Raw genomic sequence first — 17144 nt, 5'->3', positions numbered from 1 at the left:
TAGTGTCACTTTGCAGTCGATTTTGCAGTCCTCTTCGTAGCGACCTTCGCAGCGATCTAGGAATCATGGCATCCACGTTGGAACAGTTGAAAAAATTCACCACTGTCGTCGCGGATTCAGGCGATTTTGAAAGTAAGACAGAAGCGTTTTTATTTTTAAGAATGATCGTCTCGTCACTGTGGGTGATTTCTTCATTCTAGCCATCTCGCAGTACAAACCCACTGATGCGACAACTAACCCATCCCTGCTCTTGGCGGCTTCCAAAATGCCGCAATATCACCATTTGCTGGAAAAAGCAGTTCAGTACGGAAAATCCAACGGAAGGTAACTCACTGTGGCGCATTTTTCAAATCAATTTCGTAAATTTTGACTTTTTCTCTTCTTTGCATGTCAGAACATTTAAAAGTCACGCTTCTTTGCGTGTTGTGATTGAATGGTATGAAATTATGCAGGAAAAACAGACTACAAGCATAAATTCTTTTGTATATGAGAAACGTCGGTGGCTTTTGTAAGAGCCAATATTAGGGATCAAGTCGAGGTGTCTTACGTAATTGTTTTTTCATCACGAAGTAAACCAATATAGCCCCTTGCACGTCAACAGCATCACGCTTCTTAAACTGTTTGTAAAACAAGTGCACTCCCCAGAACAACGAGGAATTTTTTTCCAGTGCCTCAGGGATGACAGAGCATAACTTAAACGGGGGAGGATGAAAGTTCAAAGTCTGTGGGGGGGGGGGGGGGCGGGGGGATGAGGGGATGGTCACTTAATGACATAAATCCTCAGAACAAACATAAAAAACTCATTTCTGTTTTTAATCCAAGCACTCTGGAAGAGCAAGCAACTGCAGCAATGGATAAACTGGTAAGTACAAGACTACGAATAAGAGGCGATTTTTCTAAATATTTAACTATAAAAAATTGCGATAAAATATTTCTAAGCATATTGAGAAAGTGAAAAATTTGTTAAAAAAACGACGACGTTTCAACGTTGAGCTAACGTCATTATCAAGTCAAAATGATAGTTGATAAAAATGTATAAATAGTCAGTAAAACAATAGTTCAATGGATGTGTTGAAATGTTGAAAATTAAACAAAGAGTTTCACACGGATGGAGTCAGTTTGCATGTTCAAGCTTGGATTCCGTTCCTTCATGCAAAGCATCTCATAGACGAGGCAATCAAATTTCCCTTGGCACTTTTGGAGAATTCGAAACTGGCTTTCGTTGAGGAGGCTTATGTCCCCATGGGCTTCCAAAAGGTGTTTTCCAATCGCCAAGTTTTTATGTTCAGCAACACGTTGGTGGAGGTGTCGGGCTGTGTAGCCGACATAATCTGCATCGCACAGATCACATGAAAATAAATAAACCATGCATTGTTGACTAATGATCGGAGGCTTGATTTCTTTGGGCTTGAGATCTTGTTCCAGTTTCTTGCTAATAAAGACTGGTTGTAGGGTAGTGCCAATCTTGTGGTTGAGATCGCGCATTTGCCTTCTAACCGCGTTAGCCGATGTTTGGTCCTTGAAGGGGAGACTAACTCACAAGACATGGCCATCTTCCACTTGTCTTTCATGTACACTGGATGAAAGGTTCCAAGGGCCAAGGGAAATTTGATTGCCTCGTCTATGAGATGCTTTGCATAAAGGAACGGAATCCAAGCTTGAACACGCAAACTGACTCCATCTGTGCGAAACTCTTTGTTTAATTTTCAACATTTTAACACATCCATTGAACTATTGTTTTACTGACTATTTATACATTTGTTATCAACTACCATTTTGACTTGATAATGACGTTAGCTCAACGTTGAAACGTCGTTTTTTTAACAAATTTTTCACTTTCTCAATATGCTTAGAAATATTTTATCGCAATTTTTTATAGTTAAGTACAAGACTCAGAGGATGATGTCAGATGGTAACCAGCCCTTTCTCTAGTTAGGTAAATAAAATATATAAATATGTAATTTGTTTACCCACGGAGCACCAAGGAGTTCACAGGAACTTGTGCTCGTGCATTCAAGGATCAAATTGGAATTTGGAAATGTTGGTTTTTGAGGAGAGGGCAAAACTGGAGTACCCAGAGAACAACCTCTCGGAGCAGAGTAGAGAACCAACAACAAACTCAACCTACACATGTTGCCGGGTCCGGGAATCGAATGCGGGACACATTGGTGAGAGGCAAGCGCTCTCACCACTGAGCCCATCCCTGCTCCCCTTAACAATACAGTTGAACCTCCAGTTGTGACCACCTCTCATATTCCAGCACCTCTCCTCAGCGACCAGTTTTCCAAAATACCAAAAGTTTCCAAGTCAAATCACTATATTTGGAACCTCTTGTAAGCGACCACCTCTTGTAAGCGACAGCAACCACTTTCAGAGCGAAATTTTCTTTTGTTTTTAACCTTCCGTAAGAGACCACTTGATTTATAAGCAAGCGGAAATTGGATAATGTGGTGTTGTAACATTATTGCATTCCTGGATAGTACAAGAGATGGAAATTTCTCAAAGGGAAGTGCCGTAATTTTCTTGAAATTGACTTTTCATATGAATAAAATATTTAGAACATGGGATAAGTCTCTGCAGTTACCATGTGCTAATGAGGTAAAATATGGTCTGAGCTCTTGTAAGCAACCACCTCCCATAAGCAACCACCTGGGCTTGACATTTTGGGTGGTTGCTTACAAGAGGTTCAACTGTACAACACGAGGCCTAGGGTGAATTCCGCAAGAGTTCCACATGGAAGATGAGGCCATGTCGAAGATCTTCAGCATAACCTACTCTGAATGCACCCTGGCATAAGGCAACTTAGCAAGACATAGTATTGTTAGTATTGTTAAGGTTTTCTCTGGCAATTTGGTCATGCAACTTACATGTACATGTACATGTACATATAACCAGGATGGTAAATGGACAGTGCAAGTAAACTTATTTCCTGTTTATGGATACTCTTGTAGAGGGAAATGGGACTGTCACCCTCCCTTGCTGACTTTATTACTTGTTTATTTTTCTTTACTTAGTTTGTCTTGTTTGGACTTGAGATACTGAAGATTATCCCAGGTCGTGTTTCAACTGAGGTTGATGCCAGGTTTGTAAACTTTTTGTTTTTGTTGTTTTGTTGCCAACAAGCCTGGTGAAATCACTGATATTGATATCTAACATGTTGAAATTCCAAAAAGTCTGGAAAATCTTTAAGTCACCAGATCCAAGACAGATCCTGTTATCATGTAACAACTAACTCATCTTTCCCTGGACAAAGCATCACCCTACTATGACATTTAATCACAGCCAGCTGTTGTCATTTGAAGATCTGAACATGACCTGTAATATGTATGGACTGTATGTACATCTGTCTTTCAAAGAGTTGTTTTCTTACATGTTCAAGTATTAATCTTTGATCTTTAATCTTTAATATATATTCCTCATTTGCAGGTTGTCATTTGACGTGGAAGGTTCAATTGAGAGAGCAAAGAAGTTTATAAAGCTATATGAGGAAGCAGGAATCAGCAAAGAAAGAATCCTTATTAAGCTCAGCACAACTTGGGAAGGAGTCCAAGCTGCTAAGTTAGTACTTTATAACCTTGCACTCATCATCATTATCATTAATTTAGCCACCAGATAACTTTATTTTTGCAATAAAAAGAATCATATAAGTAATAGTTCAACTTTGTGTCTTTATACACATAATAGCAGTACATTGTTGTAAGAATGGCTGAAAAGCCCCATCTAAAGTCCTACCTGAAAGCAAGGCTATGGGGATTTACATGGCAACAGCAATATTCACGATAACCTCCTGTGATATACTAAGTATTATACCTTTGAATTTCTCAAGAAGAAAACCAAAAGTTGCATTACATTTGTAACATATATATATATACACTGTACCACATCCTGTACGCTTTCCATGAAATCCAACTTCTCAAAAAGTACCCACCTTTGAGAGCAGTTTAGTGACTTGGGTTAATTCAAGTGCTTGATCTCCAGGGTCATAGCACTGTCTTCTGGAGAAGACACTAAACTCTCACAGGGCTTCTTTTCCCAGCAAAAAGTATAGGAAACCTGGAATAATGGCTGTGATTGACAGGGAGGGGTGGAGGGGGGGGGGGTGGGGAGTTGTAATACTTTTGATGATGATTACAAAAGTTTTGTACTGACCACATTTTCTTTTTGAATCATTTTTTTTGAAGGATTCTTGAACAAGAAGGTATTCACTGTAACATGACCCTACTTTTCTCCTTTGCTCAGGTAATAATTGGTAACAGATCTTTTTGTCAGTTTATAGTGTGTCAGATAGTCCCTCTTCTCCCTTTGAGGGTAGAATGAGAAGCTGATGAAAACAAGTGCCTCTGGAATTTTTTTCTCTGGCTTTTTTGGATTAGCTTGATAAACTAAGACAAAGGACAGACTACTTTGATATAGTCTAACAGTGTCGTCATGCACAGCATAATAATTTATTTTTTTCTGTGGCTCATACCTTGACTGGTGTCTTTGTTTCAGGCAGTAGCTTGTGCTGAAGCTGGGGTCACACTGATCTCACCATTTGTTGGACGTATTCTGGATTGGTATGTCAAGAACACAGATCAGAAGCAATTTCAACCAGCAGATGATCCAGGTTACTAACAATAAATTAATAAGCAGAAAGATAGTTTTAAATTAATGTCAATTGTATGGCAAAACTGTAGAGTGAAATAAACTTTTAAACCTCAGCAGCAGTCAATGGCCAATTCGCTGGTAGTTGTATTCATTGAAACAAATATCCAGTTCAAGATGATGAATACAACTACCATAGACCTTTTGCATAACTGGCACCTAAATTTGAATAACAATGCCTTATAAATCCTTAGCCTCATACTTATGTTTCAAGACAAAGAATTTTTCACATGAATGTGAGGCTTCGGATGTCTTGTTAGTCGAATTTAGGCGTCATTCATTCAAAGGGTCTATGATTCCCTGCAGGCGCATTTCATTGAGGGAATTGAGTATTCATTGCTCCTTGTTACAATCAAAAAGTGCGTGCTCTATCACGGCGAGTTTGGAGTTTCGAACAAATTGCTGCTGATTTAAGTACTGTAAACCACCACAAGGCAGAGGTAAAAATCTTGGATGAACCGCCATTCACCATTGGTCCTTATTAATGTTATAGTCATACAATGTACAGAACAATTTTTATGCGGCTCGTCTGAGGTGATCACAGTTCGTAATTTTTCATTGTTTTTTTGTCTTATCACTGATTTACCACATTATAGCTCCGTGAAAGTGCTAACTCCTCAGCCAGACTTCAGATCATGCAACTTTTAAAACATTGACCTTCATGCATTATTTTTATTATTATTGTTATTATTATTATTATTATTATTAAATTTTACAAATATTCAGCTCCTTATTTAAGGTGAAATCAATATATTTTATTTTAAAAGTGTTTGACTTCCTTTATGTAGAGAGTTAAAGTTTTTTCATTACACGCTCAACCACAGATACATTGGGTGGCCATGTTATATGAATGTATGTTTATTTGTAGGTGTCAAGAGTGTGACAGCAATTTACAATTACTACAAGAAATTTGGTTACAAAACTGTTGTCATGGGAGCATCATTCAGGAACACAGGGCAGATAACTGAACTAGCTGGATGTGATCTTCTTACTATTAGGTAACATCCAAAGTCAGGGAAATCAGGACACTGACTTGTAATTTTGTTGAATGTGATAAGTTTGAGCTTCCTTCTGATGGGGTAAACTGTCTTTACTATCTGTAGAAAGTTGGCTAGTTCCTACATGTAGGCCTCCATGTTTCACTGTGGCCAATTTGCCATTCGTCTTGGTTATAAATGAACTACTTTTAGGAATCATGCCCTGGGCAAAAGGTGTACTAGAACTAGGCATTATTGTAACTAGATTATTTCCAGACATTTTAACACTCTGGAGCTATTGTGTTGCAATGTTTAATGAATTCTTTTCGGTCTTGCTGTGTTCGGCACCTCCAAGGTCCCCTTCCAATACTTCTAAGAAAAATGGACATATTGTCTCACAAAACAAGAAACATCTGCCTAGAGGATGAAATCAAGTTTTCAAGGAGTAAATAGTCAATGAGATGCAGCCAAGATTTCTAGTGTGGATAGAAAATGAGGGCAAGCTGTCTCTTATGAAGTAGATACAAATAGGTCAACAGGTGTGAACATGCAGTTTTAGGTAAATTACATGTATATCCAAATTTTTCTCTCTCCAGGGAAATGCGCAATTCTGTTCGGTCAGCACATAGGCATTGATAAGAAAACCAATCAGACTAGCAAGATTCCTGATGAAAAAAAAGAGCCATGTATACTATGAAGCATCTCAAAGGATAATGAGTTGATATGTGTATTGTTTTGTGATTATTTTCAGCCCTTCACTGCTAGACAAACTAACAAAATCAACAGAGACGATTTCCCAGAAACTTTCAGTTGAAGAAGGTAGGAAAATACATGTATTATCGAAATGGTGACTGTCAAAATCAAATTTTATTCAGCATTTTGAGATGGAGGACATTGTTTCCCAGTCAGTCAAAATCATAGGGAAGGGAAAGGGCTATGTTTGTCACTGAATAAATTGAAGTCATAAAAATTCTAAATTTATGTGCCTAAATCATTAAAAAGCCAGGGAAATTATTTTTTAGCTGGCTCTAGAGTTCTGCAAACTTTGTTTTGGACTTATTTTCTTGAGAAGTTCATAATTTCTAAACATAAATTGATCGACTTTTGGAGTAGTAACAATACATGTATCATCTTTGAGCAATTTTGGCTAAATTTTTTTCCAAAAGCTTATTTCAGAGTGAACTAAGAGAACCTTTTGTGTGTTTTTACAGCTGCAAAACTTGACATTGAGAAAGTTTCTCTGGACGAGAAGAAATTCCGCTGGCTTCTGAATGAAGATCAAATGGCAACGGAAAAGTTGGCTGAGGGTATCAGAAAGTTTGCTGTGGATGCTGTGAAACTCGAGGACATGATCAAAGCTGAACTCCAGAAATAAACTTCTTGTCAAGAAGTGTGGAACCACAGTTGGGACATGCATACAAAGAACTCTTAGATATAAGCTTATTAGCATTGACACAATGTAATCCTTGTAAACTGAAAACCGGTATTTAATAGAAATAATATGCCTTGCAGAAGACATCCAGAAATATAAAGGGACATGTCAAAAGATATAACATAACACTGACTCTAATATTTCCTGCCCTAGCTGAAACGTGGACTCCATTTTTCTATTTTAGGGGTCGAATAGATTAAAATGTCTTTGGTCTAAATTACTGGCAAATTAACTGTCAGGCAGGGTATTTCCAAAATGTTTTTGCCTGTATTTAATGCAGTTTGGTAGTAGTGACATTGGAGATGATTCTAGCCAAAACAATGAAACTTTATCTAATAAATTCCTTTTCTATTTCATAAAAAGTCGAAGTTGTGTTGTTTTATGGTCATTATCTTTGGTAAGTTGGTAAAGCCAATTGGGCATCTCACTAACTGTTAAACCAATAGAGAGAGAGAGAGAAAAAAAAATACAATATAAAGTCCAAGCCAATCTAATCTAAGAGTTTACTATGATTTTAAACACAGTTAGCAACGTTATTGTAGCTATCTCTAGTGCAAAGTCAGCCCAGTCACGTTTTTGAAAGAACGAAAACTTAAAGACAAGATCGCTAACGGTTCTTTTTTCATGGAAGGTCTTGTCTTGCAGTAAGGGCACAGTCTAGTCCCTGTATTTGGCTTCAAACACTAGGGAGCAAACTGGACAATGAATGGTTGAAAATTCATGTTACAAACAGCATTTTAAACAGCGTCCACAAGCGTAATTATAGACGAAGGACAAATGAAACCAGCATTTGTGAAAAATAATATATATTGATAAGGAGTTTTCAAAAGTCTCATAACACATGCAACTGTCGGACGTGTCACGCCAAAAAAAGTCGATATAGTCCGTCTGCGCTACTGAATTTATAAATTCTGGTGGGCTACAATTAGGCCAATCACAACCCACTTTGATTGGCCAAATTCTTGCATATAACCTCTATTTTCGTGGACTACAGAAGCTAGCATGCTCAACTCCCGCTAAGGCGGTGTACACAACATTGTGATGCAGCCTAGCTGAAAGAAGTTCCTCTCTAGCAAAACACGTCACTGATCCATTCATTTCATGCCATCAATATGATTATTTGGGGAGTGAAAGCAACCACGTTGTCGACACCGCAGACAACGTCGAATCTCGTCAATCGAGTCATTCAGTTTGTTTATTACTGTGAAAACTGATAATCTAAAGACGGTGTTAATCTGAAAAAGGAATTAAAAGATTGGTGGCCGTGGTAAGCTTCACACTGCAGCATTTGGTCCACTTGGTAATTTCACGTTGCTGTTTTGCAGATGTACCAAAATTTATAACGCACGTGCACAGCCATTGTTCTGCTTGTGAAAGCTTTTGTTTCGCGAAGCCCTGGGAACGAGGTTGTTTGCCACTGTGGTTTGCTTGAACTCTCTAACATTACAGTACTTCCACAAAAGTGAGTTCTGGCTTCAAAAAGCTATCTTCAACTGTGCATAATGACAAGTGTATAAAAACCTACTGCAAGATTACTAATGCTATGGAAACACTAAGTAAAACTAGAAAGAGAATGGACAATAGACCGTGACAGCCAGTAGCCAGTGCGGGCTGTGGTCTTATAAGGGATCTAAGCAGGTCAAGTTGTTGGATCTGGTCATACAGGTCATGCAGTTCGCATTTTCTCCTGGCCTTCTGCTCAAGTTTCGTTGCTGTATCTGTATCGCCTTTGCGATACGCGAGCAACGATTGAGCGTAGGTGAAGTAGATTTTGCTTCTTTCCGTCAACGTCATCGTAGAAATGCGGTTCAGGACAGTCTCAGCGATGTCAGCATCTGGTGTTGCGACGTCTTCCAAGATGCCATGCTGATAAAAACCCAAATGAACAAGAGCTTTCCGAAGCGTTACTTGTGCAATGGAGGCACTTTTATCGACTGTAGCTTTTTCGCAGCACTTGATACATCTATCCAAGCGAAACAGAATTTGTTTCTGATCTCTTTTTCTGTTTTGGCCGCTTGACAGGACTATGTTTGCTTTAGCATTGTCCACCTCAGCAGCGTCATCCTGGCACTCGCTTTGACTCAGCATCATCTCTGCCTCGTCCACCTCTCTCATAGCTTCATCGTCATCGCCTAAGTCATGTAAAATCAGTGCTTTGCGAACCTTGATCCTTGCATGAATTAAAACCCTGAGCGTTTGAAAAGTAAACAAAGAGAGAGTTTCGGTTAGCGTTAATATAAGGAGCTTACAGGCGCTTTATAAGGTCGAGTGTTGAGCAGAGCGATATCGAGCATAACAGCGGATGCACATGGCACTTTAAATGGTTTCGATTTGTTCCAGTCGTGTGTGGAGGGGGACATGAGGGTTTGCGGGTGTTGCGGTGTTGATGTTTTTTTAATGCGGTGATGCGGTGAATAAAATCTCAACTTGCGGTGTTGCGGTGATCTCAAACCCTATGGTGTGCGATGTTTGTGTTTTTCACGCTGCGGTGTTCGGTGAAATGAAATTGTTTGCGGTGCTGGGTTTTTTTGATTTACCTTTCTCAAACCTAAATTTAGCATGTAAACTTCGTTAATCGATGCTAATTTATGACAAACACGCACCATTGAGGTTAATAATTTGTAACAAAATACAGACCATCACTTTCTAGTCAATCTTCAATATGCTTCGGCTGCCAATCCGAAGCTGTTTTCATTTATACGTAACTTGACAAGTAACTCGACCTCTGCCACCCGGAGCTCAGTGTTCTGTACAATCCTGGAAATTCTGGAAACGCCAAGGCCGAATATAATGTATTATTGACTGCGCAGCTTTTTTCTACGAAAAAAGGAAAAGGTGGCGAAAACTACCGGCCACAAAATATATTCAGATGTCGCGTCGGCAGGGAAGAAAGAAGGATTTCTAATTAAGTTAAGGAAACTTTGTAAATTACACACGTTTACTATTTTTTTTCCTTTTGCGATACGGCTTCGTCTATAGGATTCTGATACCGGTCTATACCCACTCCAAGGTCCTGCAACTTTCTTAACCTTCTACTTTTTCAAACGACTATCGATATCGAACGCAAACGCAGCTAGCTCCGGAAAGCAATACTTTCAGTTAAGATAGGGCTGCAGTCAGTGGGTTTATAAACCAAGAAAAGTGAGTGAAGTAAAAGAAGAGAGGGATCTGGGGTAAAGGCCATCGCTCGCGGCTCCCGGCTCTTTTTTTCTTCGTCCGCTTTCTAGTTTCGTGCAAGGTTTCTTCACAAGAGCAAGAAAACTGATTTACAGGCATCAGCAGTATCGACATATGCGCAATGGAAAGAGTTGTGATGTGTTTACTTTGTGCAAAATTGTTGAGGTATAAAAGTGTTATTTTAAGTGTAGATGAACGAGTCATGGCGCTAAAAATACATGTTGCGGTGACGGTGTTTCGTCGACTTTTCTTGCGGTGATGTGGTGTTCGTTAATTTTTTTTTGCGGTGTTGCGGTGTTTTGAACCCCCCATGTCCCCCTCTGTGTGAGAAAAACTTATTCAAACAGGAGCCCTGATTCAAATCAAAGGCAATACGAGACAGGAAACTAGGGCTTCGGTCCTTCGTCCTTGTTGATGAGTATTTAAAAAGTACTTTTAATTCTATGATGCGAATGAATGCCACATAGCCCCAATTCCGTTTACCTCTATCCTAAAGTCCTCACTCTTCCAATTCTTCCTTCCTCTTGCGGAGAAGAGAGAGGACCCTGGGAATGATAGTCCATCAGCTGAGGTGGTTGTATGACTCACTTAAGGGGAACAAACGAAACTTGTATATTCTTAATCTTTGACTATTGAGCATCATAAAAATGCATGATAGCAAGGATAGAACGGTAGCTTTTACTTTGTAAATCGAATTTTAAATTTACCCCCAATACCCTCTTTTTGGTCGCCATCTTGGAATTCGAAATGTTATTTTCTTATATGTTTCATTTCTTAAGTAAAGGCACACGTTATTTTGCCTGGACGTACATTTGGAATAATTAGTATCTTACATATTATTTCAGTATTGTCTGTAGTTGTTCAAGTTATGATGACCTCATAAATTACATCACAATGGCCGCCATTTTGTTTTTTAGTTTATGTATTCAACCTCTATTTCAACCATCTGAAATAACTAAATTACCAATAAGGTGTTCCACATCACAGTACTAGGAAAAACCTTTTTCTACGTTTAGTTAGGTAAGCACAATACGCCATGAACCAATATACCATAACTCAACGTAGATACTTAAGTCTAGAGCTCGTTCGAGTACAGAAACGCCAGGCTCGTATAACGCCCTTTGTCACTGCTGTCACTTGCATTTGGATCTGTAACTTCTCAAAGTCATAAGCTTAAACACGGTAAATCATGACCGTGACGGTGTTTGGATATCTGATTGTTTTTAGCAGACACTTCTACGATTTTAGTTTTCTTTTTCTCCTTAGTTTTAGTTCCGATCGAGAAGTTATATCTCTGAACACCTTTCCAAACACCTCAAAATTTGTCAAAAATACTCCGCTACTAGCGTCGTATTTCAACTGTCTTCTCTGTGGTGACGGCTCCTCTCCAGATTGCTGCTTGATAATTTGCTCTTGTAACGCGACGTCATAGAGATGACTGCCTCTGGCTACACTTTCTCGCCTCTAGCGCAGTGAACTTCATACCGCAGCGTATCCATACTCTGGCACTCCTTAAGCTGTCACATGAGTGTCTCCTCCAGTATGTATACTGTTCACTCCTTCCCAATTTTCGCCATAGCTCAGACGTACCTTTCACTGTATTGGAGAATTAGAAGCTGAACGGCTTACCAGAGAGTATCGCAGCCTGTGATCGTGTGTACGCCAATTAGGACTTTCATGAAGTAGAACTTGTCAATACCTTGGTCAGGTTACTTCTCCAAACTGTTAATAACTAAATAACATTCTCGTCTTTCATAACATTCTGGTCTTTCCGCCTCTCTCATTCTTCATGTAGCACATTCCAAGGTTTTGGCTTTGAGCAAGCAGTAGGACAAAGATATCGGTGTCGGAGTGGATGATGCATCTACCTCCCACGTACCGAGCATGGAGAACCAAACTCGCAACAGCCTCTTAATGATTACACCCTATCTCAGGAACTAGTTCGCATGTGGCTGCGTCTTAGTCTCTAACACTGATTTTCGGTTGTCACGTACATGATCCGGTCACTAAGCCTACCTCAGAATGCTTCTTTCTTCCACTGTGACACAAGGTAATTGGCAATGTCAGGCTTGTTTGCCGTGACACTGAAAAGGTTGTTCCCTGACTTCGCAGTATGGGCAGGAAGTATGTTCTTGTACTGTTCACCGTCAGAGGTAGACACTCTTTAAAATCTTTCGACATTCTTGATTAATACCTCGCGATACATGTCGAACACTTCGTCCACGTTCCTGTTGCTGGTGTTCATTACCAACTCAAACACTCTCTTAGCGACCACATGAGACATACCTCCAGAGGGCCGGGATATTCAACTTCTGCAAGACCACCATTCCAGGTATACTGAAAATACTGGAGCGTTCTCTGGGTATTTCTCGGTGACTGTGATGCGTCACTCTAGCTGTTGGGAGAGTTTTACCTCTGTCGGGAGGCTTTGCGCAGTTGTTTTTCGCGGGAGTCCACAAGGATCGGCAAGAGACCGACAAGTGCCATCAGAGCATATACATCACGATTCATACGAGGAGGAAGTACTACATCCTAGTTGCGAACCTTACGCACAGCCTACAGATCCTTAAAAGACTTCAGCTTGGCTTTCTTCAATGGATCTAAGTAAACTGAGGCGGGATTAGATGAGCAACGGTCGTTACAGAGTCATTTACTGCCTTCTTTACCTTGCTCTTGGCCTGTACGTCTGTTGTCGCGTTGATACCCCGGCGTGGACAAGCTCGTTACTGCTGCATCTTGTTTCCATTGCTAAGTGATAACATCCTTGAGCTGATCCACCAGCTTTCTTACAGCTTTGATGTCTTCTCTGACGCGTGCTGGAGCCAACTCCTTATGGATGTAGGTCTGTGATGAAGTAATAGCCCAATAGTCGTGAAGAAGCTTCCTGGGCTATCCTAGAGCCCTAACAACCAGAAACAATGCATTCGTCCACCATTGATCAGATCATGGTATAGAAGAGACATGTTTGGACTTTCGTTTGTGAAACCGCATGTTTGTAAACTGGGGCTGGATGAAGGAAACAGGCAAATGTTTTTGAGGGCTTTGTTTTAACAGACTTGCAATTTATATAAATATTTTATCTACTTACCCTCTTTTCATGAGATAATTTTAAGAACCGTACCCCACATTGTTTTTGCAATGATTATAAGTGCAAAATGATCATATTGTGACCAATAATCATGCGTTTTGACGTCACTTATGACGTCATGTGCTGATACTATTTCAAGCACTAGAACAAATGGACATTTTGCTTATAGTTCCGATACGTTTAAAATTCACATTTGGAACACTACTCGCTCACATTGAAGGAATACAAAATTAAGCGTTCCCCAAAAATCCAAGATGGCGGCAAAAGAAGGGTATATCAGAGGGCAAAATTTAAAATTTGATTTACAAAGTGAAAGCTACCGTTCTTTCCTTGCTATCATACATTTTTATGATGCTTAATAGTCGAAGATTAAGATAAGACATGTTTTGGCTGTTCCTCTCAAGTGAGCCATAAACCCAAATTTCCGGCTCTCAGCTGATGGACTATGAGGTTGAAGTTCCGGTTTCGATTTGATTCCCTATTTCCGGCTTTTGGCGTTTTCTTAGCGCTGACTCATTAACGGCATGAAACCATGTTATACATACCCATTGTTAGCCAAGAGAGTGTTCGGAATCAGATCAGTTAAAGCTTGGAATTCTTCCTTCTTTTTCGACCTCGAGGAATGGCTGTGACAGATCGCAGCTGCCTGCTGGATGCCCGCGAACAGTTTGATATCTACGTCACTGCTACATGTAAATTCTTGGAGAAACTTCACAAGCTCTTTCCAGCGAAAATTAAATTTCAGAAAATTAGCTTTATTCATCATTTTGATGTATCTCTCGTTGTGGAAAATCTTTGGTTTTGAGCGTGAAGGCGTTAAGTCAACACACGTGACTACACGTTCTAATTTTGCCACTCGAGTTCGTAGTCTTAAAATAATTTCACTATTGCCAGCACTTTCAAAATTTCCGGCTTCATCCACTGTTAGTGTATTTGTATCAGTTTTGCGAGTGGAAATCTTCATTTTTTCCTCTAATCTTTCGATATCTTTTTCCAGTAGGAGCAGATTCTTGTAGTCGTCTTTTAACCACTGTTTGTATCTCACGATGTCGCCGGTCAGAAATTCTGTCTCATTCTTCAATGTTTGTAACTTTTCAACAAGAGGATCCGAATTTGTCACCAAAACTCCAACAGCCTGCGACAAAATATCGATATTCCTCTTGAACTTGCTCTGAGAAATAGCCGATTTCCAGGCATGAGCTATCAACGAATTTCTGACTTCTTTAAGTTGATGAATAGCGTCAAGAATTCTTCTTCCACGGCGGTTGGAGCGACTTTCGGTTAGCGCCTGTGTGTACTTTAGAGCAAACACCAACGTGGTAACATCCCATTCTTCCACGTTCCCGCGCGACAAGCTGTCCTTGATGTGTTGGTAGTCCCTACGATACGCCGGATCATACAGCCGTGACTCTGCTCTCTCTTCTGCTAATAACTGTGAACCGCTTGTTGAGTTATTTCGCCACGGAGTAGATGGATAAAGACTGTTCCATTCTTGTATAAACACTTTTCTTAATGCTACAGTCGAGTGATCTACTAAACCCTTTGCGAGTCTAAAGAATCGAAGCTCTCCGTCGCTGTAAATCGTAGACATCGTCTAAACAACAAGGCAGTTGCCAGTGAGTTACTAAAATTACAATATGCGTAAGTTCAAGTTCATCATGTTTATATTCCGCATATCCCCATATGGGGGATTATAGAATTGCAAACCACGACCCCTATAAGGTAAATCAAGAGATTCTTGGAAAAAGGGTTTTTCACCAGATCGGTGAGATCTCAAAAGTAACGAAAAATCTCAAAAATTCTTTTTGTTTTTAAAAGACCCAACGTTCGGCTAAAACTTCAGCCTTCATCAGGGGAAAGTGACAAGGAATTTGTTGAAAAGGCACGTTCTTGTACTATGCAAATCGGCAAATCGGAACTAATTATGTTCTGTCCCTTAGGGCTAAATTTAAAAATTCGTGCGGCAAATGCATACCATCATCGCGGTTCAGCGGATTCCTACAAGTGTTAATTTTCCATGCTTCTAAAGTACGTCTGTTGCGCCAATTTGTACTTGTACGTAAGATCTTTGAAGATTCCCAGGAGATGGTGTGGCCAGAGTGTAAACAATGTTCCGCTAAAGCTGACTTGTGCGAGTGTTTGTTTACAACCGCTTTTTAATATTCTTTGAGCCGGGTGGAAAATTTTCGTTTCGTTTCTCTCATGTAGCTTTTGACACAACCTTGACAGGGAATTGAATAATCGCACCACGAGGAATTGCCTCAACAGTGTCGATAGGTGGGGGGATTTGGGGAGTTTACTCTAGTATAGGGTAGCAAAATTCAGCTGAACTAGCTCTGATATAGGCTAGGGGTTCCAGGGTCCCAGCGGCACATCCCCACCCAGAAATTCTCAAAGTACCCCCCCCCCGGGGGCTCAGTTTCAATGAAGTTGGTGTAATCAATAGTCTTCAAATGGTATTTTTTTTGTTTTGTTTTGTTTTTTTTCGCTAAAAAGTTTCTAGATGACCACTACAATCAATGCAAAAAAAAGTGTCTAATCAGCTGATAGATCTAGATGATCAGATGAATACCATCGAGGAATGAATGATTATACTTTTTAGACAATTCAGCCTCCAAAAATTGCGCTGGCGAGCTTTATTCTGTTATCGAGAAAGATCTAGACACAAGATAATTTATGCCACAACTTGCGGGCAGTTGTCTGTCACAAGTCGTTTAAACCAGACTCTGAAACAATAGTCAAACCATCACTGATATGGGTCAGGTTTGCTTTACAAACTTCACAAGATCTAGAGAGCTAACATCGTATAACGAAACTATTCGCTTGTATGAACAAAAGTTCGTCGTTTAAAGAGCTCTGCCTGGCTTGGGCAAAAATTGGGCCGTTCGGCTTACTTGCTCTACAGCAAGATCCAAAAAGATGCCTTAAAACCCCATTTTAAATTAAGTGAATCTCTTATCATTTTTAAACGTAAAATGAAAGCCTTCCTCTTAAATCAATTTTTTAGGTCATAAATGTTATATGTAAATAGTTTTTCAATAATGTTTATCGATAATCTTTAATTTTTTTTTTTTCTTTTAATTATCTATTACATTGTCTCTGAAAAGCCCCCATGGGGAGCTGACGATAAAATTTGTATTTGTATTTGTATTTATCCTACATGGCCTGGGAGGGTCTCGGATGCAAATTTAGTTCTACTATAGCGCCAGAGGGAGTGTCTATTCAGTGCGGGTCGCGGGGGATAGTTGCAAGTAAACTCGCTTTGTGGATTTCCCGCCAAAACAAACGGCTCCTTTAGGAGCCACCAAATGTTATAAAAATCAGTGACCAACAGCATAATCTTTTGTGCCTGATTTCAATGGCCCTTTCTCGTAATGTGCATTATCTTAAGACCGCTCTATGCCTTCCCCCTAAACTAACGGCAGTGACTATAAATGTGATAGCAAAAACGTGACATGTCTGCTGTTCCTTCCGAATCTATCTTATTCTTTAATGTTCGACTCGACGTGAACATACCTAATTTCGTATTTAATAGAAATATAAAATAAAAAGGCAAATCTTTGTGGAAAAATAAATTTGATAATGTAAAGCGACTCGGTCACGCACGAGGTTCAAAGATCGCATATTTGTCGTTCTCTTAGTTCACGCTTGTTCAACCGATAGCTAGCGGGATCTCGCGCGCGATTAGTTCGTTTCGTGCGCAAACGCAACTTCTCCTCGCGGCTTCTCCAAAGCACTCTCACTCCCTCACTAATTAAGAAAGGGAATGAAGCAGCAGGCCAGCGTGATATTTGTAGCCGAGGGGCCATCGATCGTGTCTAGTCTA

At 39.8% G+C, this 17144-nt stretch overlaps 2 protein-coding genes across 2 annotated transcripts; one reads left to right on the top strand and one right to left on the bottom strand.

The window, feature by feature from the left end:
- The first annotated feature begins 41 nt into the window (after nucleotides 1-41).
- LOC145478707 (transaldolase-like) lies at nucleotides 42-7415 on the top strand. Its single transcript, XM_081456811.1, has 10 exons — nucleotides 42-132; nucleotides 201-324; nucleotides 823-862; nucleotides 3015-3082; nucleotides 3427-3558; nucleotides 4182-4239; nucleotides 4492-4606; nucleotides 5513-5642; nucleotides 6373-6440; nucleotides 6833-7415. The coding sequence occupies exons 1-10, from the start codon at nucleotides 66-68 to the stop codon at nucleotides 6994-6996; spliced, it is 966 nt and encodes a 321-aa protein (XP_081312937.1). The 5' UTR covers nucleotides 42-65; the 3' UTR covers nucleotides 6997-7415.
- Nucleotides 7416-7842: 427 nt separating this feature from the next.
- On the bottom strand, nucleotides 7843-15112 carry LOC145478706 (uncharacterized). The gene is made up of 2 exons (XM_081456810.1): nucleotides 13864-15112; nucleotides 7843-9241 (listed from the first exon to the last, which is right to left on the bottom strand). The coding sequence occupies exons 1-2, from the start codon at nucleotides 14907-14909 to the stop codon at nucleotides 8575-8577; spliced, it is 1713 nt and encodes a 570-aa protein (XP_081312936.1). The 5' UTR covers nucleotides 14910-15112; the 3' UTR covers nucleotides 7843-8574.
- Nucleotides 15113-17144: the final 2032 nt, after the last annotated feature.

This window comes from Orbicella franksi, chromosome 2 (assembly GCF_964199315.1).
Source record: "Orbicella franksi chromosome 2, jaOrbFran1.1, whole genome shotgun sequence".
In the NCBI taxonomy this organism is placed as follows: Eukaryota; Metazoa; Cnidaria; class Anthozoa; order Scleractinia; family Merulinidae; genus Orbicella; species Orbicella franksi.
This window is presented reverse-complemented; position numbering and strand designations above follow the sequence as displayed.

Coding starts and splice junctions, on each gene's coding strand:
- LOC145478707 (XM_081456811.1), top strand. CDS start 66: ATGGCATCCACGTTGGAACAGTTGAAAAAATTCACCACTGTCGTCGCG. Junction 3,559..4,181: donor GAAGGAGTCCAAGCTGCTAA/GTTAGTACTTTA, acceptor TTTTTTTTGAAG/GATTCTTGAACAAGAAGGTA. Junction 5,643..6,372: donor TGTGATCTTCTTACTATTAG/GTAACATCCAAA, acceptor GATTATTTTCAG/CCCTTCACTGCTAGACAAAC.
- LOC145478706 (XM_081456810.1), bottom strand. CDS start 14,909: ATGTCTACGATTTACAGCGACGGAGAGCTTCGATTCTTTAGACTCGCA. Junction 9,242..13,863: donor ACTCTCTTGGCTAACAATGG/GTATGTATAACA, acceptor TCAAACGCTCAG/GGTTTTAATTCATGCAAGGA.